The sequence below is a fragment of the Hippoglossus hippoglossus genome, chromosome 16 (genome assembly GCF_009819705.1).
Source record: "Hippoglossus hippoglossus isolate fHipHip1 chromosome 16, fHipHip1.pri, whole genome shotgun sequence".
Lineage (NCBI taxonomy): Eukaryota > Metazoa > Chordata > Actinopteri > Pleuronectiformes > Pleuronectidae > Hippoglossus > Hippoglossus hippoglossus.
In genome coordinates, this window is record NC_047166.1 from 8,958,698 (window position 1) to 8,984,975 (window position 26,278).

The following is a 26,278-nucleotide window of genomic DNA, read 5'->3' on the forward strand; positions in this document are numbered from 1 at the left end:
CTTTTCACTGGGAATCTCTCAAAACCAATAAATGCCTCAGATTTGCGATGGTCAGTGAAAAACCTCCAGAGACCCGCACGGCTCCATTTACCATGAAAACACTCCCTTTCTCAGCGAGCATGTGTGACCTCAAGTCCGTGTTTGGTTTAAACATACATGTATATATGTGTGAGTGTGCACATGTGTGTCTGCGTAAATGTACAACTCCTCATGCCCCCCCCCCCCCCCCCCCCCCCCGCCCCACCCCACCCCACCCCTATAATGTCTGTTTACTGTGACTTGTCTGTGCTCCGTCAATATCAGTGTCACAGGCCCGGGGCAGGTTGTGTTTGATTGGCCCCCGGTGAGGATCTGGGAGCGCTGGAGGTGTCAGGGGTGTCAGGGGTCGCAGGGGTCAGCATCTGCTCCAGGGGGAGTTTCCTTGGCGGGTGGGTCGCGGTGGGCATCACAGCCCTGGAGCTCTCCTTTTAGGTGTTGGCTGAGGAAACACTTGTGTCAGCTCCTCTCACTTTTAGTCTATTCCCCGTTGTCTTTCTATTTTTAAGTTGGAGATTGTTGTATTTTCTTCACAAGTGAAAGAGCCTGTAACTGTGTTAGTGGCTCTGTGAGGCTGCACGTCGACACAGAACTGCTTTGACATGACACATGTTGCTTTAACACGTTACCTCTCATACCAATCATTAGCACTTAACACATGAAAATGTATTTGTCTTAGTTTGCAGGTATTTGGTCAACACATAGTGCTAATTAAAGTGTTTGACCTGCGGGTGACACTAGGAGAAAATGGAGAAAAATTATTTCCGAGCACTAGATTTTCATTTTCAAACCAAAAATATTTCTCACTTATACAGGAGAGCACTTTCACACAGATGAATTCCGCGGCCTCACACCATCCTGCTGCTTCTCTCAGAGATTCAGTATCTACTGCATAAATCCTATCCTCTCTGGAGGCGTCCTTGTGAACCGTGCAGCTGGATGTGTGTGTGTGTGAAGTGTGATGAGCTCAGTGTTGTCAGGGGAATGTGGGGAGATATGGGGTGGGGTGGGTGGGAGGCTGTGGGTGAGGTGGGATTGTCCATATGACCCCTCGCACAGTCAGGGGAGTCTCTGGAGACCCTCTCAGCTGTAGCGGCGCACTTGTGCCACCTCCTCCTCGTGGCTGGATGGGGGAGGCAGGAGGGTGAGGGGGGGATGTAGACTCTTTTTGGGTGTCAGGTTTCTCCCCCCCCACCCCAGAAATCCCCTGCTATTCATCTGTGCACACACACACACAAACCTAACAGCGTTGAGGACTGCTGCCCGTGCTATGGTATTCAGGAGGCTCCCAACTGTTGCCCTCTGTTCAAACTGTCACTGCGGCCGCTCCAGGATTTTACTTCCCCTTTTCCTCCCCCCCCCCTTTCCCTCCCTCCCTTTCTCACCTGTCTGAACCACAGCCGCTGAATGAATGGCCTTCTTTTCCTCTCCCGTCTCTCTGCTCTGCTAACAATAGCGCCCGCTGTGGGATTTATTCAGCACAGCCGCGATCGGATGTGCTCTGATGTTCTTTGTTTGTCCCTCCACCTACTGTCTTCACCAATTACATGTTTAGTCTTTCCACACCCCTGCTCTTTGGCTCAGACGGTTTAAACTTGGCTGAACACTGTCTCTCACGGCCATGACGTGTTCCCAGGGTCTTTGTCTAACAAACATATAATCATAGTTATCCTTTAATTGATTTTTATTAATATCCAAATTGGCCAAAGCTCAAGGGAGAGACAAAACTGAGCTGAGTTATTTGAGCAATTTTGAATGCCATGCCAAGAGTTTATCGCCATGGTAACTCAAGTCTGATCTTCTCCCCATCTCCAACCCCTGGATGACAAACTCTGCCTCCCTTCTTTTAAACTTTCATGCAGGCTGTTGCTGGCTCTTTCCAGTGAGAGTGAATGTTGTGGCAGATTTGAAGGTGCCGAGGACAGGGTGGGTGGGTGGGTGAGTAGGGTGAGGAGGAGGGGGTGTGGGGAGGAATCAGAAGGGTGCAAATGAGTGCCATTGCAAAGCAGTGAGAGGTGGCGCTAAAAATACCTATTGACACATGGGCTCCAACTCACAAACAGGGTCAGACACAAACACTCACACACACACACACACACACACACACACACACACACACACAAGCCAATGACCAGTTAGGTCTCATTCATGCACAAGCAGGCAGACACACACACACATACACACTAACAGTCATGTCTCCCTGACTTCAGAGGACATTACATTGACTTACATTAACTAACATTGATTTCCTGGAGACTTACTCCAACCTTAACCATAGTTAGTACTTGCGTAACCCTAACCCTAACCCTAACCCTAACCCCAACCCTAACCTTAAAGGTTCAGTGTGTTAGATTTAGTGGTGAAGTATCATGTTCCAAACATGAAAGAGAACCTGTGGCAGCCTTCAGTTGTCCTAAAACCTCAAAAGGTGTTTAGTTTGTCCAGTCTGGGCGACTGTAAAAACATGGCGGCCTCCGTAGAGAGGACCCGCTCCCTATATAAATATAAAGTATTTGAATATAAAGGGTCCATTTTAGGGTAAAGAAAACAACAATTTGTACAAATTAGATGAAACACACTAGAGAAAACAACAGTAGGATTATTTTATATTAAATTTTTGCCAATAGATCCCTTTCTCCTAAATCTTACACACTGGACCTTTAAAACTTGTCTTCAACTGAAAAGTAATGATTTACATTATGGGGACTAGTAACACACTTAAACAAACACACACACACACACACACACACACACACACACACACACACACACACACACACACACACACACACACACACACACTCTAAATACATAAGCCACACCTATTGACAGTATAAGTGAGCTATAAAACACTGAACCCCTCTGAGTTTGTGCTGGCAGTGCTTTTAGTTTCGCTGAGCTCTATCTCAAACAGCGAGCTGGTCCTTTCCAGACTCACACTCAAGTCCACTGAACAAACAAACCCAGCTGCCGTATTGTGACTCTCTGCAGGAGGAATATGGGAAAAGCGACTCTGTCCACATCGTGTTGAATGCTCACTGTGGCAAATATTGTTTCTGGGTTCACCCCACGCTGACGTGCTGCTGGGACAGTTTGCCAAGTGCTAAGCGCCAAAAGAAAGAGAGTCTGTGTTTTCTTCATTGTGCTCGGTTTGTGGTAATATGGGTGTGGTCTGATCACCTGGATGAGTTCTTTATCCATCTTAACTGTACGTGTCTGCACTGACTAAGAAAGATTTAACCTGAAGGGAGCTTAAATCTGTTTTGTGCCATATCACCAATATTTTGACTCTAAAAGCTCCAGTGATGTTCTGCCATTTTACCACCGTGGTTGTGTTTTCACCTCTGTCCATTTGCTTTTGTTTGTAAGCAAGATTACACAAAAACCCTGAATGGATTTCCCTGAAACTTGGTGGAAAGATGTGGTATGGGCCAAGAAAGAACTGGAACAGGATTTTGTTTTTCTTTCTTAACATTGCAAGATGGGCACAAGGGGACTGTTGGACCTTGGCAGAGGTATACGCTCCACTGAGTGCCATTCTGGTTTAAAATCAGTGGCTTTATCGCTCATGGACCAAGCACTCACCTTACTTAAATAAAAGTACAAATACTAGAATCTAAAATACTCAAATTACAAGTAAAATACCGACATTTAAAGTCCTATTTATAAGGATATGTAAAAGTACTCTATTCTGCAGAAAAAACACCCTGTGACAAATACTGTTTATTAAGTCTTACTGATGGATAAATGGTTGGTTCCTAACCAGGCGGCCCGCTCCTCTGAAGGATCACATGATGAACCTGATGGGTCGTGAGATGATTAATGGGCCAAAGTTTAGGAATGTCTGTTCGGTGGAATCACTAACAGCATGTGACTAGAGGCCTCAACCACCACAACACAAACTGGATCTTCTTTAATGCAAAATCCTCATCTGAAATGTAGCAACTGTAAAAAGTTATGTGCTCAGTTACTTTCCTCCACTGTCAGTTATATGTTTGTGGAAAACAACCAGGGAAGAAGCGAAAGAGGACATCCAGCCTTGTCACCCCCCACAGCGCTACTGGAGCATCAGGACGCTAACAGGGGGGGGTGAGGACAACTGCCTGAGCTGTAAATCAGTGTGTGTGTGTGTGTGTGTGTGTGTGTGTGTGTGTGTGTGTGTGTGTGTGTGTGTGTGGGGTCTCTGTATACCAGGGAATAGTGTGTGGATTTCTGGGACAGATTCACCTATACTGCCGAGGTACACGAGAGAGGAAACGATCCAATAAAACTGCAGGAAAACTTCACTGTGAGACCAACAAGTGCTAACACACGCACAGATAAAGCTGTTGTACAGTCGGTGACAGCATGCGCCCACATAACAGCTTCTATAAAGGTGATAAAACGGAGCATTGTTGCTATTATACAACACCATTAACACCCCACATTATTCACATGTGCACAATCAGCTGAATGCACCTGACTATTAACTGCAGCTAAGACTCAGAGCCATGCTTTCATAGCCCTCTAGTGACCACAGATGTGTACCTGCCAGATGAGATGTACAGCAGAAGTATAATTCACTTTAATGGGGACTTAAAGTCAGCTGGGAGACTGTATTTAATTTGATTTTTCCAAACACACTTGTACCTTGACTTCTCGCTCACCCTATCTCACCTGCATGTGTGTGTGTGTGTGATGTTAAGGCCCAGGGGAGCACATAAACCCAGACTAATGAATTGTTCTGCTCTGCCTATGCTCTGGCTCTCATATGAAACCAATTTATTACTGCCTGACCTCACCCACATGTTAGCCGGGGTCACACAGGGAGCACGCACGGGGGCCAAACACGAGATGGGGGGGGCGAAAGGTGAAAGAGGGCAAGAGTCCCCACAACAACCTGATTGCGTGATGAGAAAGCTTTCCAAGAAGAAGGGGGAGGAAAAAAATAGAAACGAGTGAATTCAAACCACATGGGCACAACAGCAGAATTTAATTAACAGTTTAGAAATTTACGGTGTCACGCACCAGTAAATCTGTGGTCTTTGTCTGGGTGTAATTATTGCCAAACATGTTTGAGGGCCACAACATAGTTGGAGCTTTAGCAGGGGAAATAAAGCAGCCAGTGGCTCCGGCTGCGATTTGGAAACAGTTTGTGATGATTCCTCTCTTCCCTCCTCAGAGTTTATCTAGTCAGCAAATAGCAACTCCAACTATCGCGCAATTTGGCACTGAATCCAAATTATGCAAAATGGGGGGAATTCCACCCACTTCCATCCCGTAAATAATGATTATAGCCGTCCTCAGCGGTGATTATCATCAGACTGTCTCAGCTCTCTCATGAAGGGTGCCCAGTGGGTCACAATAAACATAATGAGATAATACTGTGGCAGCAGCCAGATCCACTCTGACAGGAGGGCTGGAAAGGCGTCAAGAGTTGTGAATAATTTTGACAAACACCGTACAGTCATCCCACAATAACACTGACATAAAGCATTCAAATTGGACGTAAATCTCAGTGATATGTTTCACAGATGACTATAGAAACAGGTTTATTAGAAGCTGGGAGAGGTGATAATTTATTCCATATGTTTCACAGTTAATAAAAGCAGCGGCGCAGTGGACAAACCTCTGAGTCACGTTTGAGCCATTTTCTTTGTGCTGATCATATCCTGCTTTTTTTTAAATAGTCATGTAAGACACACAGTGGAATGAAACTGAAAAGTAGAAGTGCTTTGATAAACAAATACTGTTGTTATAGATGCACAATCACAACATTTCCCTGTGCGGAAGCGTTTCAAGGCCTCTTTAGAGGACAAACAAATCACATTCAGTGCATACCAAGTATTTCTTATAATGAAATATTGGAGTCTTTAAATGTTTTCTTTCAACCTGATTTATGACATCGTAGCTTTTTCATATTGATTTATTCATTTTCCGCGCCTCCTACACAGGTTGAAGTCTATCCCATAATCTCTTAGCCATAACAGAGATAATGAGTGTGTGGCCATTTGTAGAAATATTTAGAACAGCATTACTATATTAATTATATCTCAACATCTACTTGACATTCAGGCTGTATAGCAAGTGCAGTAATTAGTTTGACAAAGCTCATCCACTTCACAAACCTCCCTTCATGTCTCAGTCAAATTATTTAAAGGAAAAGTTCAGAACCTACAATTGAAACCGGGATTATGTGCATTCGAAATTAATTAAAGTTACTTGAGGCATTTTGTGTGCGTGACTTTTTTCTCCAGTAAAATAAGTTGCAGAGAGCCCGACCTTGAAAGAACAGACTTTCCCTGACAAAATAAAAGATGTAATTAAACACAATAAGAGCCCACTCGCAAACACAAAGATGGTTTTCGATGATTATTTTCTTTTATTGCAGAAAGCAGTCCAGTTCATCATCAGGTATGGTGGGAATGAAATGAGGAATGCAGCAAGTAGCCTGAACACACCTCAAGCCTTCACAGCATAATCTCCCGATAGACACTTTTAATATTTCAAAACAACAAAAGAAACTCCACATCAACACAGCCAAACATCTGTCGTGTTTATAACATTATGGTAGTGTTGAGTATCTGATTTAACATTGTACCAATGGTAGACATGATTGCATGTGGCTGCAGTGTGATGTATTACATAGTAACACAGCACTGTGCTATAGACTTCCCATGTAAATGAGGTACGACAGCAGCACACAATAATAATAATAATATTACAGCACTCAGGATTATAGCAGGGCCATTGCAGATCACAGAGAGATAAAGAGAGAGAGAGAGAGAGAGACTGGTCCAACTTGTCTTTAGAGATGTTTGGATACCAGCATCAGAAATGCTTCCGATACTTCTGAAAATATCCGGTTGGGCATTGGCGACAAAATACACACATCTATGTAAAGATCTGACACCAGAAATCACTTCTTCTTCGTTGCTGCTCTACTTGTTTTTTTCTAAAGAGAAAGTTAGATTAAAAAAATATGAGAAACATTTGCAGGTGTTGCAACAGCATTACAGGACCAGAGCTTCAATCTGACCATTGTCTTGGTTACATTTTTACAAAAAAACTTCGCAAAGATGGAGTGTGTAATGTTATTTATAAAGATAAATTGAAGCTGTAGCGTCTCTCTCTCTGTTGTTAAAGTAAATGTTCAACATGTTGGTAAATGCACTTATTCACTTTGTTGACGAGATTTCGATGAGAATATTGATACTACTCTCGTGTCTGTATGGAGAATATTCAGCCACAGCTTGCAGTGCCTCTAATGCTCAGTCAGGTGAAGTTAATACCTGGATGCCTGGTTCCAAGAAACAGTTTCGCCCATAAAGGCTGAGCTTAACTAACAGTCTCCTGTCTCCATCCTCACATTTGACGTACAGACACGTGAATGAGATCAATGTTCTCATCTAACTGGGTAAGGAAGCCAATAAACAGATACCCCAACATGTCAAACTATCCCTTTAACAAATGTTCAATCAGTTACACTGTGCTGCCATTAGCTTTTAAACTTGTTGAATGGTTGCAGCCAAATCCTGCACTAAACACTGTAAACCTCTGTAAGCATCTATGGATAATATTTGTAGTAGTTAAAACACTACAGGTTAAATTCCTGAAACGGCCTCGTCCAGCAACACAACACTCCTTCCCCTCCCCGCATTCCAAGAAATGTTTTGAAATGACCTGTGTATTGTGTAGAATCACAGCAAATAAAATATCAATTTCAGATACAGAATAATCAAAATCAAAACCAAGGTAATTATAAAAAAAATGAATAAATGAACTCTAACTGAGCCTTAATACTGGTAACTGAAAAAAGTCTGAGTAAAATTGTTTTCATATCCCAGAATCCACCCTCATTAACCAAAGTTGAGACATAGCGTGCTCTATAAAGATGATTTAGAGTCGTGGTCTTAAATCTCAAGCCGCTCTGAGAGCCAAACGGCTGCTCCAGTCAATGACATCATGTTGACATTGCCTCGGATTCATTATCTTTTTTTAATTCTCTCTTGAATTTTGGCATCTCAGCTGTGAGGTCACTTATCAATAAAGAGGTTGAAAATTGGTTGCTTGATTATTTCAGGCTGAGGGAAGTAACTTGTTCATTTGTCATTTCAGAAGTCCATGCAAAAAAAAAGAAGATATAATCAAACCAAACAAAACTTAATCCTTGAAGCAACATTTAAGAAGAAGCTTCATCTATGAACAAGCAGAGCATGGGCACAACATGGAATACATGAATATGCTCTGTTTACTATAGGGAGGAGACAGGGGGAATTCATTAGAATCGATCATGTTAATGTACAGAGAAGGTAATGGAGGGGATGCGCAAGAAAAATGAGAAGGAATGCAGCTTTTGGAAAAAGAAGGTATGAGAAATTTACTGGGGTGGTCGGGGAAAAGTCAGGAATTTATTTCTTCTGCTCGTCTTTCCCTTCGCTATCACTCACACTCATTTTCTCGAAGGACGTTGTACATGTTGACAGTGAAGCCAGATGGCTTTTCCTCCTTCCGTCTTGGTTGTCCAATCCCCTCATCTTCATCATCCCCATCCTCATCATCGTCTGCATCCCTGTCTCTCTCTTCCTCTGGCTCGGTGCTGGACTCTCCCTCCTCCTCATCTTCCCTGTCTCCAGCACCTTCCTCCTGGGTCGTCCTTCCTAGTAGAGCCATTATTTCCGGTAGGTCTGGGTGATTTTCCCAATGCTCTGTGGACCATAAATAATCATCATGATAAATCAAGTCTACCCACCTACTGTTTCAACTTTGCAAATACACTTGAAGCTGAAACCATTAGTCATGGGAGAGCATCCTTTACCTTTCAGGCAGCTGTAGCCAGGTGGTCTGAGGCAAAGGCACAATCTGCCGTCAATTGCCAACCGCAGGAGACTATTGGCTGCACGATACACGTCGTGGCGAGCTGCTTTTGCAGTCTTGTATCCTCTCCTCTCCGCCCAAGCTAACGAACGCAAAAGGTGATGGAAGAGACACTTGGTGACAGTTTTACACATGGGGGAAATTCTACCAACAAGTATTATCTGTGTAACCAAACCATAATATGGTGTGTGATGGAGAAATGCATCCAAATGAGTTTTCATTCAAATGAACATGGGAACTTAAGTTTATTTTAAGATAATTTCACATAAACTGCCGTTAACACAAAATCCGGGGCAGACAAATATGCAAAGAATTGCTTCAGTAACAGCTACTGTATCTAGCTGTTGGAATTTTTCTACCGTTTTTTATGGTGTAAGTACATATTTGTAACTAAAGACTGGGACTAAGTGGTGCAGACAAGCTAGACGTGTCAGATAGTATTGAAATTGTTTCTTTTGTTTTTCAGCAGTATTTTTTTAATGAGACGAAAATAGATAGAATGAGTCTCTTACTTCACTGTCTCAAAGAGGGGATTGTCTATTTGGTGTGTATGATGGTGTTGATATTTTACAAATCGATAATGGGCCATAACTTGGGGGCTGGTAAGAAGTGGTTGCTATTCTGCACAAACTTTTACAACCTCACACAACATTAGATGTTTAGTGTGTCAGTGAATCATCTTACCTTCACACACATCCCAAGCAGTCCATCTAAGCCCCTCTGATCCCTGGTCTCCCAGATGGGGTTTAATATCCAGCAAGCTGGGATGCTTGAGCTTCAGAACAGCGAGGAAGGGGGTCCTCTCACACAGATAACCAACTGAGCTGTAGGGCTCCTGCAGCTGAGACACTGGGTAGATGCCTGCCAGAATCTATAAAAGCATAAAACAAAGGCAGAGATCAAAACAAAAAAACAAGAGGTATAAAGAAAAGGCTCAATGAGGAAATTCATACAGAGATCTAAAATAATTTTTGAACATGGCAAGGTTGTATCCAAAAATGGAAAAGTTTGAAAAGTTGAGGAGTCATTGCACAAAACAAGCCTGGTATAAGGTGGTGGGGGGGCATGGAATCAATAACCAATTTACCCAGAATTGTGTGAAGGCTCTGTTCAACACAATTACGTTTCCACTGAGCCTAAACAGGTGAGTAAACTCAGAGTCACATCTGCTTTCTAGTACACAGAGTTCGTACCTGTAACTGTTTGTTGACACGCGAGGGAAAGACCAGACCGGGACAGTCGCACATTTTCACTGTCGGGGTGAGGTAGTAGGTCTGGAAGTATTTGGTGTGGCCTGGTGTTCGAGACACACTCACCACCTTCTTCCCCACCAGGGTGTTTATAACAGACGACTTACCAACATTTGGAAAGCCTAGGAAAAAAACAGGATAGGTTTATGTTTAATATCAGATAATGGTCTTCTGCTCAGTTTGCTAATGCAAATTTAAATCTAAAAAGTTTAAGAATGGTGCAGACAACCTGGATTGTATTACTTTCTGTACATCTTTTGTCTGGCTGTAATTATCTGGTGTTACTACCAAAAGGCAGTTGAGAAATCCCACTCAACGTCTTTATATTCTTCTTTCTTCGCGAGGAACTTTCTTTGGATTTGTTTTAATAATTTGCTCAGTCAACCTGGTTACACAGCTCAATTAACACAGGGATGTATCATACCTATACATCCCAATGTGAGGATGCCATCTTTGTAGAGCTCCTGTGATGGGCTGCTCATCTCCATAGCGCTGTCACTTTGATGCTCCACCAGCACAGACTCCGCTCCCTCGTCAGAATGGTCCCCATTCGGTCTCTCAGAAACAGCATCTCTCTTAATCTTCTGATCCCAGCTGGAAAGGTCAACTGTGAAGAAATGTGGTCATCTTAATGCCTCCGCAGTTATAAAGGCTTTATGATAAGTATGCAAGATGAAGAGCACATGCCCACCTCTCCCTGCTGTGATCTCCTGACAGGCTTTCAGGATATCTGTAGGACCTCCACCATGACTCCAGTCAGCCTTCCTTCTCATCCTCTTCTTCTGGAGGACTATAAACCAGCAGAGAGAGAGATAGATGGGTATTTTTGATGTCTGTCTGATGTTGTATTTTTTTAGGCTTCACTACAATCCGTTTTTCCCCCCCTTCCCTGTATTCTCCCTCTCCTCACCTGTGCTGTAGGGCTGCCCAGGGTGGGAGGTGAAGCAGACTATTTGCAGGTGGGGGAACTGAGAGGTCATGTAGTGTTTCCAGGCGATCACAAGTGGAGGAGGACAGAGGTCGGCTTTGTTCAACACCAGCATCACCTGCTTCTTCAGTTCTCCTGTGATGTAGTGGTACAGGGTTGGAGGGAACTGCAGCACCTAGGAGGTTCACATGAGGACACACCTCGTTAAAATAGTAATTATGAGCCAATCGACAAATAAACCACTACATCATGTCATTATTAATAGGCTCAAGATGAGCTGAGCTGTTTTTAACTTAGCACTGAAACTGGAAACTGGAACTAAATTCACGCCACATGAAGTAGATCTGGAATAAAACTTAAAAATAAAGTGACAGAAGCACGAGTCTTGTGATTTGTTGAGAAGAAATTACTTTCTGTTTAACACACACACACACACACACACACGCACACGCACACACACACTTAACAGAGTAGACTGTCAAACCATTTTCCTCACTTCATTAACAAGATCACAACAATAAATTTAAACAGTATATAGTAGTTTATAGAATAAACAGTATTTGATTAACAGTCTATAATATATGAGACGCTGCTGCATTGAACTGCTGATTGATCAGTCTAATTTTTCCAAAACACTTTAATTTGTCATTAAACAATACGGCCAAGTTTTGCTGTGACTAAACCCAACTTCTCATTTACAATTTGATTCTATTAAGTCAGATCCAAAAACATTTCCGTTTGCATTAATAAAAGGAGGGATAATATTCTCCTATACTTTACTTTGCCTGACTTACATATTTGGTAAAATCTGTTATTACTTTGAGATCTACCCAGGGTACAGAATTGTATATATATATATATATATATATGTCCACTCAGCACAAAAATAAGCATCTGAAAATGTGAACAACTATTTTTGTACCTCCAAAAAACATAACAAATTTAAAAAATGACATGTAAATAAAATTATAAATAATAAACACATCAGGTTTGGAGATGGATCTTGACTGTGTCTCCATCTAGTGGCCTGATCCATTATGAAGGCTTATGGTAAAACAATCACATACCGGGTGCCTGATGTCCACAATGAGCAGAATAACATCGGACATCTCCAACACTCTCCACAACTGCCTCCATGTCTGAAACAAAGAAAAGGAAAGTAGGGTTAGGTTTAATATTGGTATAAAACAAAGTCAAGTTCCATCAAATTCTGTTGGGTTTCTCACCATCACAGTTTACTATGAAAGAAGAACCTACTTTAAGTTGATATTTATTATTAAATTTAAAGTTTTCTCCATGTTGATGCTATAAATTCAACAGTAGGCCCTAAAGACAAAACAACCTGTTCAAATAAGCAGCGTATTCATATGTGTTCTACATGATATCATGTTGATACCTCTGCACCACTTAAATAGCCATCATCTCTACAATAATCAGTCACTTATTACATCACCAACTGATACAGCGCTGCGTCTTCTGTGATGTGCTGCCTGAGCTCAGCCCACACACAATTAAATGATCAGCAGGGTTTTCTTTAGTTTTGAAAAACAATGTTATCATTTCACAGCCTGAGCAATGGAACAGCATGGAGATAAGATTTGATGATACTTTGTTCCCAGAGGAAAACACTAGACAATATGCAGCTAAGTCATATAATAATTTTACCGTTCTCTACATGATGCAACCGGAATGACACATTAAGTTTATTGTTCACCCTGGAGTTATACGCTATATATCATTTATATCTTTCAGATTAAAGTAGCAAAGTGAGTCTGCAGATAAAAAAAAGGAAGCAGGTACACTGAACAACTGATGAATTTAACTGATCCTGATTCACCAGAAACTTGGTAAGATCTGTACTTTATTCCTTGTTGGGTGATTTAATGCAAAGGATGGAGTTGTGTAGTAAGTACCACGTTTCCTACATCTAACAGAAATTAAATTTTAAGTTATCACCTTTGTTCGTATAATTTTAGGTCCCTGAGACAATGTTGGAGCTTGTAAAACAAAAAAATGGTGGTAGTCCTACAACTGTTTCCCCAGTCTAGGACTTTAATAATCAAAATGTCCTTAAGAGTGCATCCTGTTTGTTAAGTTACTTACCTCAATATTGTGCTCAAAGTGGCTGAGGGAGCCAAGTGGGTTCCTGGAGTGAAGATCCTCAAGGTATTCTCTGTACGACTTCTCCTCTTTCCTCAGCAGGTTCTCTCGTGTCATTTCATAATTCCAGGGCGGCCGTCGTGGGAAACCAAGACCTAGCAGTGGATAATCAAGTTTCAGTGTGTCAAGCGGTGACCCACACTCCATTCACCTACTCCGCTCATCTGCTTGGCTTATTTTGAATCTTGTCATGTGGAAAGCATTTAAAAAACAGCAAGACCTTTATCTGAGGGATAGATGTCATCGATGTTGATTTCAAGTTCTTTGTCTGACGCTGGCGTCAAGAAGTTCTCCATGGCCACCTTCTTTCTCTTTTCCACCTCCTCTTTACTTTCTTTCTCAAAGTGCAGTCGGAACCTGAAGAGAAAAGTAAGAAGGGGGTATTAACACTTTGTTATACTAAGGGTCACACATCATAAAAGCAATAATGTTATATAAATTTCAAATGTGTGGTTTGCTGCAAAGCATGTAAGTTTTTTAGGTTTATATATATAAAAATGATATAACAATAGACACAGATGAAAGTGAATCAACGTGAGTATTAGTAATGGTACTGACAACTCACCTGTTGGGGTCATATCTACCTTCTCTGCTGAAAGGCTGCTGGTTCATTCTTCTAACATCAGTGGTCTCACTGTCTGAGGTATCCGACTGTCGCTCTCCTCCTCGTTCCACGCTGGCATGACGGCTGCTCGGACCAGAACCTGTGTCCCCTGGAAGTGAGGTGCAAATACCAGGAGTCACACTCAAACACAGGCATACAGCACACACCGATACCAAGATCTACTTTTTACACTCATACTGGCCATTTACAAATGTCGATTAAAAATCAAGCTTTTCAAATGTTATGCTTTTTGTGTTGTATGACAGTGAATTGAATATTTCATTCAAGACATTTGACCTTGTTGCCTTTTACTCTGGAAAAACTAACCTTTCCCAGTTTTATTGTAAAGGTGTGGGGCATTAACCAAGGTAGAACCCATTACAATGTTGGTGTGGATCTGAAACAGGGGGCAGATTCAGGATTGTTTATTTACTCTCTTCAACATTGCAATATAGGGGTTTGTTGATTTTATTGCCTTTCAGAGAATCATTCATGGACCTTAAAAAGGCACGTTTGGGGGACTGATATTTATGTGTGAGTGTAATTTGGTGCAGATCCAAATCAAAATCTGGATCTAGTGAATTTAAACGTGTTTTAAATGGTCTTTGGAGGATGTATGGGCTCTACTGAGTCCCAATCTATATAATCTTACATAAATGAAGTCTTTAATAAAAATGTCTGTTGAGAAAAACAATTGACAGCTTGTTTGAGTTTTAAGAACTGTACAAAATGGATCATTGTCGAGGTTTAACTGGACTCGTTAAATACACCTCAAGAAAATGCTGAAATGTGAATTATAATTGTTATTAAGTCTGCAGTTTAAGAAATAGGAAAGATTATTAAAAATATATTTAATGGTTTTTCTGACATGTATAAAATGAAGGCAAGTTTATTTGTGTAGCAGCTTCATGAGCTTCATAGCACAAAGTAAGAGAAAGTACATTAAAATGCTAAACTCAATTGAACCACTTTAACACATATCCAGCTCCTGGAGATCTCCTAATCAACATATGATCCCCATGAAGTGGTTTAAGAGGTGAAGATAACCTGAGGGAGACAGTTCACTCACACAGTCCTGTCCCTCTGTCTACTGTCTTGTCTGGTTAGCTAATAACAATCCTTCTAACGCTTCAGCCACACACATGCAGGTCCGTGTTACCAACTCAGCGCAGGTTCGAGTAGTGTCATGCGGCTTGTTTTCACCGCTAGCTAACACCGGACACGCAGCGTCGGTTTACGTGTTAAACTTTCTCGTGCTTCAGCTGAACGTCTCGGTTACATCGCGAATCAGCCCCGCAGACCAACGCGCACACGATTAGCCGGCGAAGCACGTTTAGAGTTAGCTGTGCTCCGCGGACCGTTAGCTAAGTGCTAACGCTAGCAGGCTGAAGCTAGCGGCAGATGTAGTTACCTCTCTTCCTCTCCCGCTTCACTTGCAGCTGTTTCTTCTTCTGCTTGTTGCTAAATGGCTTTTTTCGGGGCATGTTTGAAAAAAATAAACTACCCGTTTAATATAAACGTATAATTCTCTGTGAACCGAGTGTCGCTACCTACAAGCTTCGCACTGACGTTATTTACATGGGTGAAGTTTCTCGACTCCTACACTTTCCAGTGACGCCATATCCACTGCAGAGAATGGTGGGCGACACCAAGGTGACGCGTCTCCAACCCCGCACTCATTCGGCTCATTCTGGCTTTGTTTAATCCTTCCTGTGTGTAAAGAAGCTTCTCTAAGAGTTAAATAGCTTCACCTTGAGTATCACTACAAACATTTACTGTGGAAATGTCCTCTTTATCTAACAGTACCCCCCCCCCCCGCCGCTTCAGTGGTACGGTCCACTTTTGTAAACACCTCACACATTTGCACATTCCTGCAGAGCAGAGAGGCTGAAGAGCAGAAATACACCTGAGCATCAATACGTGTTATTAAGATCAACATGCATCACATATACATGATGTTCACCTCTCTGTTTAAAGTCAAACACATCTCAAAGATCATCTTAGTTCTACTTTGCAATACCACCCACACACCACAGTGACAATCACCCTTGAATATTTATACTCATATTTATCAACCAATCATTATCACCTTTTAAAATCTATATACTTTTTATCCTTGTCTTGTTTGAGATGCTATTGTTTTTATTTCATTGTATTGCTTCTGCTTAGTTTTTAGATGCTGGTGTTCTTTGCTGCTTACCGGTACCTCATGTTTTGAAATGACAATAAAACTAGAGCTTTGGGAAACTGTGATGGGGGATTTTATTATCTCTGCCATGGAGGTTATGTTTTCACCCCCGTCAGTTTGTTTGTAAGCAAATAATACCCAATGGACTACCACAGAACTTGGTGGAAGGATGAGGTATGGGTCAGGGAAGAAGCCATTCAATCTTATGAGTCTTATCTTGTTGAGTGCAGATCCAAATAAAAATCTGGATCTAGTGAATTAAAATGTTGGTTCATTGTTATATGCAGATTAGCAATGCAACAGATGTGATAGGAACCAAAAAGATAATTTGCTGAGTCAGAACCAGGGTACAAACAACAGGACAGATAAAGTCAAAGATGTGGGTGTAAATGCATGACAGTAAAAATCTTATACTGCAGCAAACTGGGACAGAAGAAAAAAAATATGCTGATGAGAAAATTTCAGAGGGTTTATTGTATTAAAAGCAGAAAATCCCCATAAACTTCAGATGTGTCAGTATGTCTATAAAGAAGTATTATAAATGTTATTGTGGTAGTATAATAGCAAGTACACGTTTGTAACATAACTTTTAGGACATACACACAAAGCAGTACAATAGGATAACATGAAACGTGAACTGGCACATTGCTCCCCTGAATGTCATGTGAAGGCCTGCCAGTAGGTCTGAATAGGTTCTATGGATTTAATCACATAATCAATATTTATAAACTGGTAGTGTGTATATATACATACACTTGATTGATATTTTTCTTTCCTTAAAAAAGAAATAACCTCTACATCCCTTTTCAGGTCAAAAGAATTAATTGGAGTCGTATATTTCTTGACAAAATAACAGTAACGACACCGAGTAAAAACTGTAAGGACTGTATGAAAGTATAAAAATTTACCTTCACAGTTAACTGCCAGTTTCATCAACAGAGAGACCATAAACTGCTATGGCCAAAGCTGTGTTTGTAGGGAAGAGCAGGAAGTGATAAAACAACAGAAGTACTGTTTCTTTGACTCCCTTCCGATTGTAAAACCATCACTGTGATGGACTGAATCATACTTTATTGCAGCTTTTACATGCATTTTATACTAAGACAGGGCGGCTAAGCAAAAGGAAAACAAATCAAACAAGGCAGAAAGAAAATAAGAGACAAACTAAAAAAATAAATCAAAATTATAGCCTTCCGTATTCTGTGTCCCCATTATAATGTGTCCTGTCTGCCTCAAACCATCTTACAGGCACAGTCACATGACCAAAAGTTCTTGTTTCATCTTAGTATTGCTTTGATCCTTTGACTCGCCATCCTCCATTTCTTGCATTTTTGAATTCATTCTAATTTCCACATCCCCCACACTCCCTTGTTTCATCACCTCTAAGAGTTGAGGTGCTCTACTTGAATGGTGGATGCTGACACAGTGAGACAGAGGTCCTTGTGAGAAGTAAGGTCAGCCACGCTGACTGGTTTGTACTGAAGGTCACTGGCAGACACTGTCTTATACTGGTGAAGGTCAAACGGACAGGGGATGTTTTCTGTCTGAGGGTAGTTACTCTGGCTCAGTCCCTGCTGGCCTCCACCCGCTCTTCCGCTTCCAGCTCCCCCAGAGCGGCTCGATCCCCCATCTGCGCTGTCTACCCGACTCTGAGCTCCAGCCTGGCCCTGGCCCTGGTTCTGGTTCTGGTTCTGTTGTGCCGACTGTGCTGCCACGACTGCCGATGCGGTCAACTGGTCCGGGTTGTGTTTCTCCATGTGTTTCACCAGATACGTCTCCTGAGATGAGGGGAGGATAGGTAGAGGAGAAACAGTGGACACATGACTACACCGTATAAAGTAGCTGCCAGGTGTCTGATGCCAGTGACAGGATTCATAGTGTTTCATGTAGAAATGCTCTTCAGAAATGTGTCTTACTGAGGTATAAGTGCGGTTGCAGAGACCACAGGAGTAGATCCGGGCGTGTTTGACAGTGTGTGTGGACATGTGCACCTCCAGGCTCGCTGCATCGATGTATCCTTTATTGCAGTTGGTGCACTTGTAGGGCTTGTCTTTGTTGTGCTGACGCCGGTGGGACTGAGAAACAAATGTTTTGACAAAAGATGATGGTAAAATAGTGTCATAGTCACAGTTTAGTCTTCAGGGAATAACAGACATGACGTGCAGTGCTTGACCAGAAACCTAAAATCTTTCACACCTGTAGATTTGAGAGTTGCGTGAAGGACTTCTCACAGCCTGGTTGAGTGCACTTGTACGGTCGATCTCCGGTGTGAATCCTGTACGTAAAAGACAAACAAACACATACTTGTACGTACACAGACTCCTATCGCTTTACGGGTGATCACAACCGACAGCGAAGAGACAGTTGAGAAACCCAAGAGCAATGATTGACTTACCTGTTGTGTTGCTGAAGGTGACTTAGCTGTCTGAAGCACTTTTGACAGAAGGAGCAGGTGTAGGGTTTCACTCCGGTGTGGATACGGATGTGTTGGGCCAGGTAGCTAGAGTTGGCAAAAGACTTGGTACAATGGTGACACTTGTGAGGCTTTGACTCTGTGTGATTCCTGATGAGGGCAGACAGAGAGAGGAAACATAGGATTATCAGGGTAGATTGAGGGAAAAAAACAACACATGATAATCTGGACACATTCTACTTTCATACACTTCTCAAAATCTTTCATGACATGAAACCCTAACACATCCCTGACAAACGAAAGCATGAAAATAACATGTTTGGACACTATGAAAACAGTAAATCAGTAAAATAAAATATAAATAAATCTACGATAACACAAACATCAGCCTACATCTACAAAATGTTACTCCTATACTTCAGGACCAGCTTTTAGATTTAGATATTTAAAATGTAAAGGCAACGCGTTATATTAAAATACATTTACACACGATACTACATTTAGAATTTATTTTGATTTATATTAATTTGAATTCATGAATGAAAATCAACATGCCTCCAGAAATGAAAACTGATTTAAGGACACCACAAACAAAGCAACAGCATGAAAGCAGAGCATGGCAGCAAAGGATTTTTACTGAGCATCATGATTCAATGGAGAAAGTCAGAAAAAGCCGACATGATGGATTTCATGGGAAGCTCAATGGAACTAAGTCTGCATCAAAGTTTTCATTTCAGCATGTATTTCTAAATGTGTACGTGTGTGTTTCTGTGGAAGAAGCACTGGCAGAGGAAATGACAGAACATGCAGACAGAAGGTAAAGGTGTAAAGAGCAAACACTACATAGAAGGCAAGAATTGTACACACACACACACACACACACACACAGATGAAAAAGTAAAGAACAGGTCAAATATTCTCATTGTTTCAATTCGTATAAGAGCGCCATGCATTTTTAATGGCCATTTTGATTAGTGTATAAATTATGAAAAATCTTTTTATGGATGAAGCCCGACTTAAAAAGGTGCGATTTGAATTCTAATTTCACGAAAAGGTCACTTCTGGTTGAAAGTGGAAGCATGCGAGCCAACATCTACATGGCAGTGTAATATGCATCTGCACACCACTCCGCTCTCTTCCCCAGGAGGAAGGAGAAGACACGAGTGTGGGTTTCAAGAAGGAATTTGGCAGGACAAGTTAAGACGACAGGGAATATGGTAAGGGATTGGTAACAGGGGGGAAAAAAGGCGGGGGAGGTGGGGGGGTCTGCAGTACCGTGTGTGCTGCTGTAAATGACTGAGCTGCCTGAAAGATTTCTGGCAGTAGGAGCAGGTGTAAGGCTTGGCCCCGCTGTGGATGCGGATGTGCTGGGCCAGGTAGCTGGAGTTGGCGAATGACTTGGCGCAGTGAGGACACTTGTGAGGTTTGGCCTCTGTGTGCGACTTGGAGTGGATCTGCATATCAGACTTACTGAAGAAGGTCGCCGCACACATCCGGCACCTACAGGCGGAGAGACACAGAAATGGGGGGAAGGGGCGGGATGGAAGAACAAGAGGGAGGAGAAAGGAAAAATATACAAAAAAAATAAAATAAAATAAAATAAAAAAAAGAGAGATACAAGAAAACAAAAGGAAGATGAGAGGAAAATAAGGAGGGGGCGACGGAAGGAGAGAGAGGGAAATCAAGCAATGGTGGACAGAGAGAGGTGAGACAAAAAAAAAGGGAAAGAAAAAATGAGTAAGAGAAAGAAATCGATGGAGACAGAATTCGGCTCGGTCAAACGTAAGGGACACATAAACACAGGGAAAGATGTCAGGGGAGATATCAGTGAAAATTGAAGAGGGAAAGGTACGTATATAATATATAAAGTGAAAGAGCAGGACACAAGAGTGCTGCAGAGATCACAACTGACAGAGCATGCTGTATAAAGACAAAGAGGACAGCAGAGAGCAGGTTCATGTCCAGTGTGCGCACAAAAGAGCATCTACGTAGCACTGACGTATTTGTACCACAAATACATTAAGAGAAGAAATTAACTGTCCACTACGAAGCAGGCATGTTCTGCCACAACATGCAGTGAGGTGTGTTTAGAAGAGGTGTCTGGATGTGTGTCAGATGCTTCTATCCAGCAGCGCCAAGTTCACTTATAAAAGCACAACCACTCTATGCTGATTTCGACAGAACACAGAAGAACAGGTGTGCTTGCATTCCACAGCTAGAGCAAGGAGAAATGGGGATAAACAGCGGCTGTTGCTTTTATGTTTCGCAGCTCGTACCTGTACGTCTTAGCGCTGTCCTTCGGGCCGTGGTAATCGTCTTCATTTGATAGGTCATATGGGTCTCCACTGTGATGCTGCAAAGATGCAACCTAATAAGAAAAATAAATAATTAAAAAGGCTTACTTATCCGATTACTGTATACTAAACTTTATGTATGTAGCACTTTTAAAAACACAGTTACAAAGTGCTTCACAATAAGCAAGACAATATAATAAACAAACAGTCAAAGATAAAATCAGTGGATTGGATTGTGACAATTCAAATCCTCTTATGACTTTATCATTTTAATATAATCTCAGATTTACATCTCTTATTTTCCTACCTGGCCACCAGCTGTGAGATGTGCCAGTACAAGGGTTTCGTTTCCAGGACCGAGCCTGGACAGTGTCGTCACCTTCTTCTTTCTGCCTCGTTTCGAGGGCGCTGGCATCACAACCACATGAGACATCCCGTCCCCTTCTTTTTTGTCTGTGACAAGATCAAAAGAGGGAACGTCACGATAAAATATTCTTGCAAAAAATAGACTTGCCTACCAGAAAGTCTCAATCATTTACTACTGATCTGCTGCTTTTTGTTTTTTTAAACTGACAATTACTCGGTAAAGGCATGTAAAAGAAAAACTCAAAATGTGGCTTCCTAGAACAAATACATTCATGGGCAACCTGTAACATCACGTCTATTATATGGAAGATTTTTGGTTTTACTTTAAAGGATAGAAACAGAAAGTTACTAACAGCCTGGATGAGACAGTATTAGCTGCTCATACTGTGGCCCCATTTTCTGGTCCCCTGTTTAAAGAAATAAAAGTGAACCAAAAATTATAAATTGTAAAGAAAATATGAGATTATGCAAGGTTTTATTTATTCTGTTGGAAGAAAGCTCTAGTCAGGGTTTCACTATTTTCTGCATTACCAGCATCTTACCTACATTTCTACGCATGTGTGCCATTATGTGCAGCTCACCTGTAGAATGGAGTGCTGACACGATCATGGTTGTCGCCTGATGACCGGAGACAAACGACTGAGACGAGGTGGGAGAGACCAGCGTTCCCTGAGGAGTTGTGATGACTAGACCCGCTGTGAAGTCAGAAATAATCACACTTTACCAAAGGAGAATCCAGACAGTGCTGCATCCAAGAATTCAGAGTTGATAATTGTGGAGAATTTTCTTTCTAAGTATAGAGTTTGAGATGAACATGTCCTTAAAGTTCAGGAATCTCAAGAATTCAGTTTAAAAAAGGTATTAGCGACAGGTTATGTGCCCGAGTGGTACGATAAATGTTAGTAAAGGACCGCTACTTTATTTGAGGGAAGCCCTGAGGATGTAGCACAAGTTGACACAAACAGAAGCTCATTCTACAGACAACAGTGCTTTCAGCCCATAGTGCTGCTTGGAGGTTCGATGTAGCACAAATTTAAAGTTGTACTCATCAAGTAAATCCTTGTTTCAGATTCGGAATTCAACTTGGTTAGGATCAAAAACGGACTAACAAACGAGCCAGAGGTTTCTCCGAGCAGCAACAGACTCACCTGCTGTCATGATGCCCGTGGAGGGGACAGGCAGCACTGTGATGTTCTGGGTGGTGTGAGGAGGGTGGAGGTGTGCCACACTACCAATCTGCCCTCCTCCATCTGTCTTGATCCCACTAGTGGGGATGGTGAGAAGAGCTGTCTGGTAGTGGGATGCCGATGAAGGATTGAAGGAAGCATTCTTTTCCTGCTGCTCCTTCACCTTGTTCAGGAACATGGCATTTTCAATCTTTCAAAGGGAGGGAGGAGATTTTGATTAGACATTGATTTGACCACGCTGGACTCCTGGAGTGATGTAGTGATGGCAATGTTGTTTCAAAAGACTCTTGGTACAGCTGGCTACTGAAGTACTGCAAAATGTTTGACGGTAGAGGATTTGTGTTTTGTCCAGTCTCACCTGTCCTGGCACGGTGGGGATGGGAGACCAGAAATATGATGAATTAAAATGAGAATCTTCCATCATTTCTGCAATAACACAAAAAAAGAGCACAAATGAATAACTTCACTGACTTGACAGAAATGCCAGCACTACAAACACACAACCAACAGGCCACAGGACAAAGCAGTTAAAGGCCCAATCGATCTGTAAACAAAAGAGAAATATCACAGAGTCTGACTTGTTGGACTTTATGGTGCTGCTGTGGTGGACAGCAATATTAGAAAAACCTTTTGGTATAATGCAATACAACTCAACAGCGGCACAAACTATAGCTGCCAAAATGACCATAAAGTTGAATCAGTGGGTCTGTAAAACTAAAACTGAGGTTTAGTTTTACTGCAGAGCTGTTGTATAGACTGAGTTAGCTTTAGCTAGGTGTACCTAAAAATCCAGCAACATAATATTACATTACTACCACAATGATTTAGAAATAGTAATAAATACTCGAGTGGCCTGTTCCTCTGCAGTCTCAGCGAGTCTGGTGATGTCCCACACCTGCAGGTATATGCTAAATGTTCTTTATCACTTATGATCAAAATACCAGCAGGGATAATGAAAGTTATGTTTTAATATAAGGCCCCTTTTTATGATTCAAGGTAATAGGTAATATGAGGATGGGAGCTGCCTCGAGGCCTCTGAGTATATTCAGTCTATATTGCACTTTGTTGGTGCATACTCAGAATTACAATAGGCCCTTTTCACAAGTCATGACTGTTGGGCAGAGATCAACCTGGACAAGGATCCTGCAAATGAAGCCGCTGTTGACATCTGCGATTTCACTACTGTGACATGTCAAAAATGTATTTTTAAATCAGATGACAAAACTCTAATTGCAACAGACAGTTTGCCCAGATCCTAGTGAGGCTTTGGGGCCCATGCTACCCTGTAGGACCCCACTGGAAGATTCAAATATAAAAACCAGAGATCAACAGAGGTAGACTGACTGAATAACTTACTAACCTGATGAGGCATGATCAAGGAGAGAGATCAAACCATATGGATCTGTAACTATTTTAATCTATTTAAAGGCTTCTTTCTTTGTATTCTCTTATGTTGCTTTTATAATTTGTCATGATGCTTTTAATGTTTTTTTGTACAGCACTTTGAGCTATACACATAAACTTGCCTAAAACACAGAAATAACATGTTAGTCCCTGAGTTTAGGGTCATAATCGTTTTAAAGCAGTCACTCACTATCAGTCTACTAATAAATGATCATTAGAGATCATGCACCTGGGTTATTTGTACCATCGTTTGTGGTCAACTTCCATTTCTGTACATCCCGTGGTTTTGTGGTTTTGAGCGCGGATTCGCAGTAATCAAATAATGTTGTGCTATTTACATCCGGCCCAGCTACTTAGCTCTTAGCAACACAAACGAACAAACGTGTGTAACTTTGATTAAACAGCACGTAATCGGGACACATGTTTTCAGTGCAGCTCCACAGCAGGACTCCATTTCTGCTGCTCGCATGTTGTGGTTAATCAGGCCTGATCATCACAGTTAGCAGGCAGCTCAGTGTGTGTGCGTGTGTGTGTGAGTGTGTGAGTCTCTGTGTGTGCGTGAGTGTGTGTCGAGAAAAATAACCAGAGGAAAAAAAACCAACGGACAAAAAAAACCGAAGCGAAGAGAGAAAAAAAAACCCCGCAGACCATCCTCACACACTTCCGGCTGTGGAGACGGAGAGAGGCGGCAGCAGAGTGGCTCAAATGCGCCTGAAAGAAGACAAGTAAGTGCGGGGAGGATGGCGGCGTTTACCGGAACCGATGAGTCTCTCTCCCCGCCCGGAACTCCTGTGCGCCGCGACGCCTCGGACACGGTTTCCTTACGTCGCCAAATTCCTGCAAACCGATCAAGTTTTTTTTATTTTTTTACCCCCTCTTGGCTTTTTTTTTTTTTCTCCTCCGGTCAGCGGCCTCGTCTGAGCTTCACTTCCTCCGGATAAGGTCGTCAGACAAAAGGAGGCTCTGCTGTGACGCCACTTCCGGTAGCCGAGCGGTTTTCTAAAAAATGTGTGAAATCGATGTGGCGCGTCCTCCGTCAGCTGAGCGGGAACATCTGCACAGATGTGACCGGAAATGTGTTTGTTGGTTTTGTTTGTGTTTTACTTTGGAACGTTTCAGCTTCAAGGTGTGACGGGAGAAAGCGACGATGCGTTCGCGTGCTGTAGGACATAACACAGGCCCCGTTCACACCAGGTGTTCCATTTCTGCCAATAGACCCCTTTCACCTAAATCTTACACACTGAACCTTTAATCTATGATTCACCAGATCGACCACTTGTGTGTTTTTCTTATTCTTTTCTTTTCTATTTTATGTGTGTTTCTCATACATTCTATATTTTCCTGCTGTTGCCAATCGCTCAGTCCTTTTAATATTGTGTTGTGTCATAATGATGGCATGCCTTATTGTTTGAAATATATTTAAATTTGAATAAAATAAAATATGATACTTAAGAGAGCCTCAAGTGTTCAGTTGAAGATAATTATATCAGATATTAAGCAATTAATAATCAAATATGTTTTGACCTGCAAGTGTCTCTTATGCTGAGGTACATGCTTTGACATGTTTAATAGTAATAAGAAAATAATATACGCATACATCAAAGTACAAATTGAAGACAATCTTTCTTTTATTTTTCTTTTACAATATTTATCCATTTAATACTGATTCCTATCTCTGCAATTCTAAGGCTAATGTGCAATGCGCTACACTGTATATATTCTGCTCACACTATATATTCTGTTTAAACTGTACATATAATTTCCATTATACTTCTATTTTATATTTCCTTGCTCTTATATTGCCTATCTACTTATTTATTTCTTTTACCAATGTCTATTTTATGACTGTTCTTATTGCTGCTGCAACACAGCAAATTTCCCCCTTGTGGGATGAATAAAGGATAATTTTACTTCATAGCTGACAAAATGTTATGCTGAAGTATATAATGTAATATGTATAATGTAACGAATAAGAAATTTTGAAATAATTCAATAAACTTTTAAAGCTCAGCTCATTTTAATGACATGCCATTTCACCTGGCTTCTTTTTGCAATAGCACACTTTGTAATTTCAATGGACTCCCAAGTCTAATTTATAATACCACAATTTATTCTCTTACGTTACTTATTCATTTACTCAGTACACTTTTCTTTTTTACTTTAAATCATTAATATGTAATTTTGATTTAGTACCAACATGGATTAATATTGTTCGATCAGCAACATAATATATGTAATACATCTTACGCATTATAATACATCCATATATAACAAAGAAACATCCAAGTTTTAGTGTAGTCAGGCAAAACAAGAAATGTGATGTGACCATGGTGGGTGAGAAATCATAACATTTTATTCTGCACATTAATCAATCGTGTGAGTGAAAATGTGGCCTGCAAAAAACTTTCCACAAATTAATGAAGTATGAATACACCTTCAACAACACGTTTTCTCCTTTTTAAGTTGTTATATGATTTAAAGTAGCGCTTAGTCTACCCAAAGAAAAAGTTAGTCAGTTTGATTTGACATTCAAGTCGCATTTACGACCTGGAAGCTAAAAATTACGAGCTGACAGAGCGGCAGTTGAAGGCA

General features: G+C 41.4%; 2 protein-coding genes across 7 annotated transcripts; both read right to left on the reverse strand.

Moving 5' to 3' along the window:
- Positions 1-6,372: 6,372 nt before the first annotated feature.
- On the reverse strand, positions 6,373-15,464 carry gnl1 (guanine nucleotide binding protein-like 1). Its single transcript, XM_034611073.1, has 12 exons — positions 15,246-15,464; positions 13,796-13,943; positions 13,451-13,587; positions 13,174-13,325; positions 12,138-12,209; positions 11,053-11,245; positions 10,834-10,932; positions 10,567-10,749; positions 10,086-10,264; positions 9,577-9,763; positions 8,834-8,974; positions 6,373-8,723 (listed from the first exon to the last, which is right to left on the reverse strand). The coding sequence occupies exons 1-12, from the start codon at positions 15,316-15,318 to the stop codon at positions 8,458-8,460; spliced, it is 1,830 nt and encodes a 609-aa protein (XP_034466964.1). The 5' UTR covers positions 15,319-15,464; the 3' UTR covers positions 6,373-8,457.
- Positions 15,465-16,476: 1,012 nt separating this feature from the next.
- znf384b (zinc finger protein 384 b) lies at positions 16,477-24,600 on the reverse strand. Of its 6 annotated transcripts, none has more exons than XM_034611077.1 (11): positions 24,441-24,598; positions 22,641-22,708; positions 22,244-22,472; positions 21,677-21,790; positions 21,037-21,182; positions 20,712-20,803; positions 19,711-19,935; positions 18,418-18,585; positions 18,219-18,297; positions 17,939-18,097; positions 16,477-17,800 (listed from the first exon to the last, which is right to left on the reverse strand). In XM_034611077.1, the coding sequence occupies exons 2-11, from the start codon at positions 22,704-22,706 to the stop codon at positions 17,405-17,407; spliced, it is 1,674 nt and encodes a 557-aa protein (XP_034466968.1). In that variant the 5' UTR covers positions 22,707-22,708; positions 24,441-24,598; the 3' UTR covers positions 16,477-17,404. The 6 variants fall into 6 exon arrangements, with proteins under 6 accessions (XP_034466968.1, XP_034466970.1, XP_034466965.1 ...); XM_034611079.1 differs by lacking the exon at positions 24,441-24,598 and adding an exon at positions 24,335-24,359; XM_034611074.1 differs by having other exon boundaries at positions 16,477-18,097; positions 24,441-24,600.
- Between the last annotated feature and the right edge of the window lie 1,678 nt (positions 24,601-26,278).

Bases quoted from the DNA above. Each gene is read 5' to 3' on its own strand.
- znf384b (XM_034611074.1), bottom strand. From the start codon at position 22,706: ATGATGGAAGATTCTCATTTTAATTCATCATATTTCTGGTCTCCCATC. The intron at 20,804-21,036 runs GTAGGAAAATAA...TTTTCTTATTAG, and splicing joins ATCTCACAGCTGGTGGCCAG to GTTGCATCTTTGCAGCATCA. The intron at 19,936-20,711 runs GTACGAGCTGCG...CTCCGCCTGTAG, and splicing joins GACAGCGCTAAGACGTACAG to GTGCCGGATGTGTGCGGCGA.
- gnl1 (XM_034611073.1), bottom strand. From the start codon at position 15,318: ATGCCCCGAAAAAAGCCATTTAGCAACAAGCAGAAGAAGAAACAGCTG. The intron at 13,326-13,450 runs GTCTTGCTGTTT...ATCCACTGCTAG, and splicing joins CATCTATCCCTCAGATAAAG to GTCTTGGTTTCCCACGACGG. The intron at 8,975-9,576 runs GTAAGATGATTC...TGCGTTCGTTAG, and splicing joins TGCTTGGGATGTGTGTGAAG to CTTGGGCGGAGAGGAGAGGA.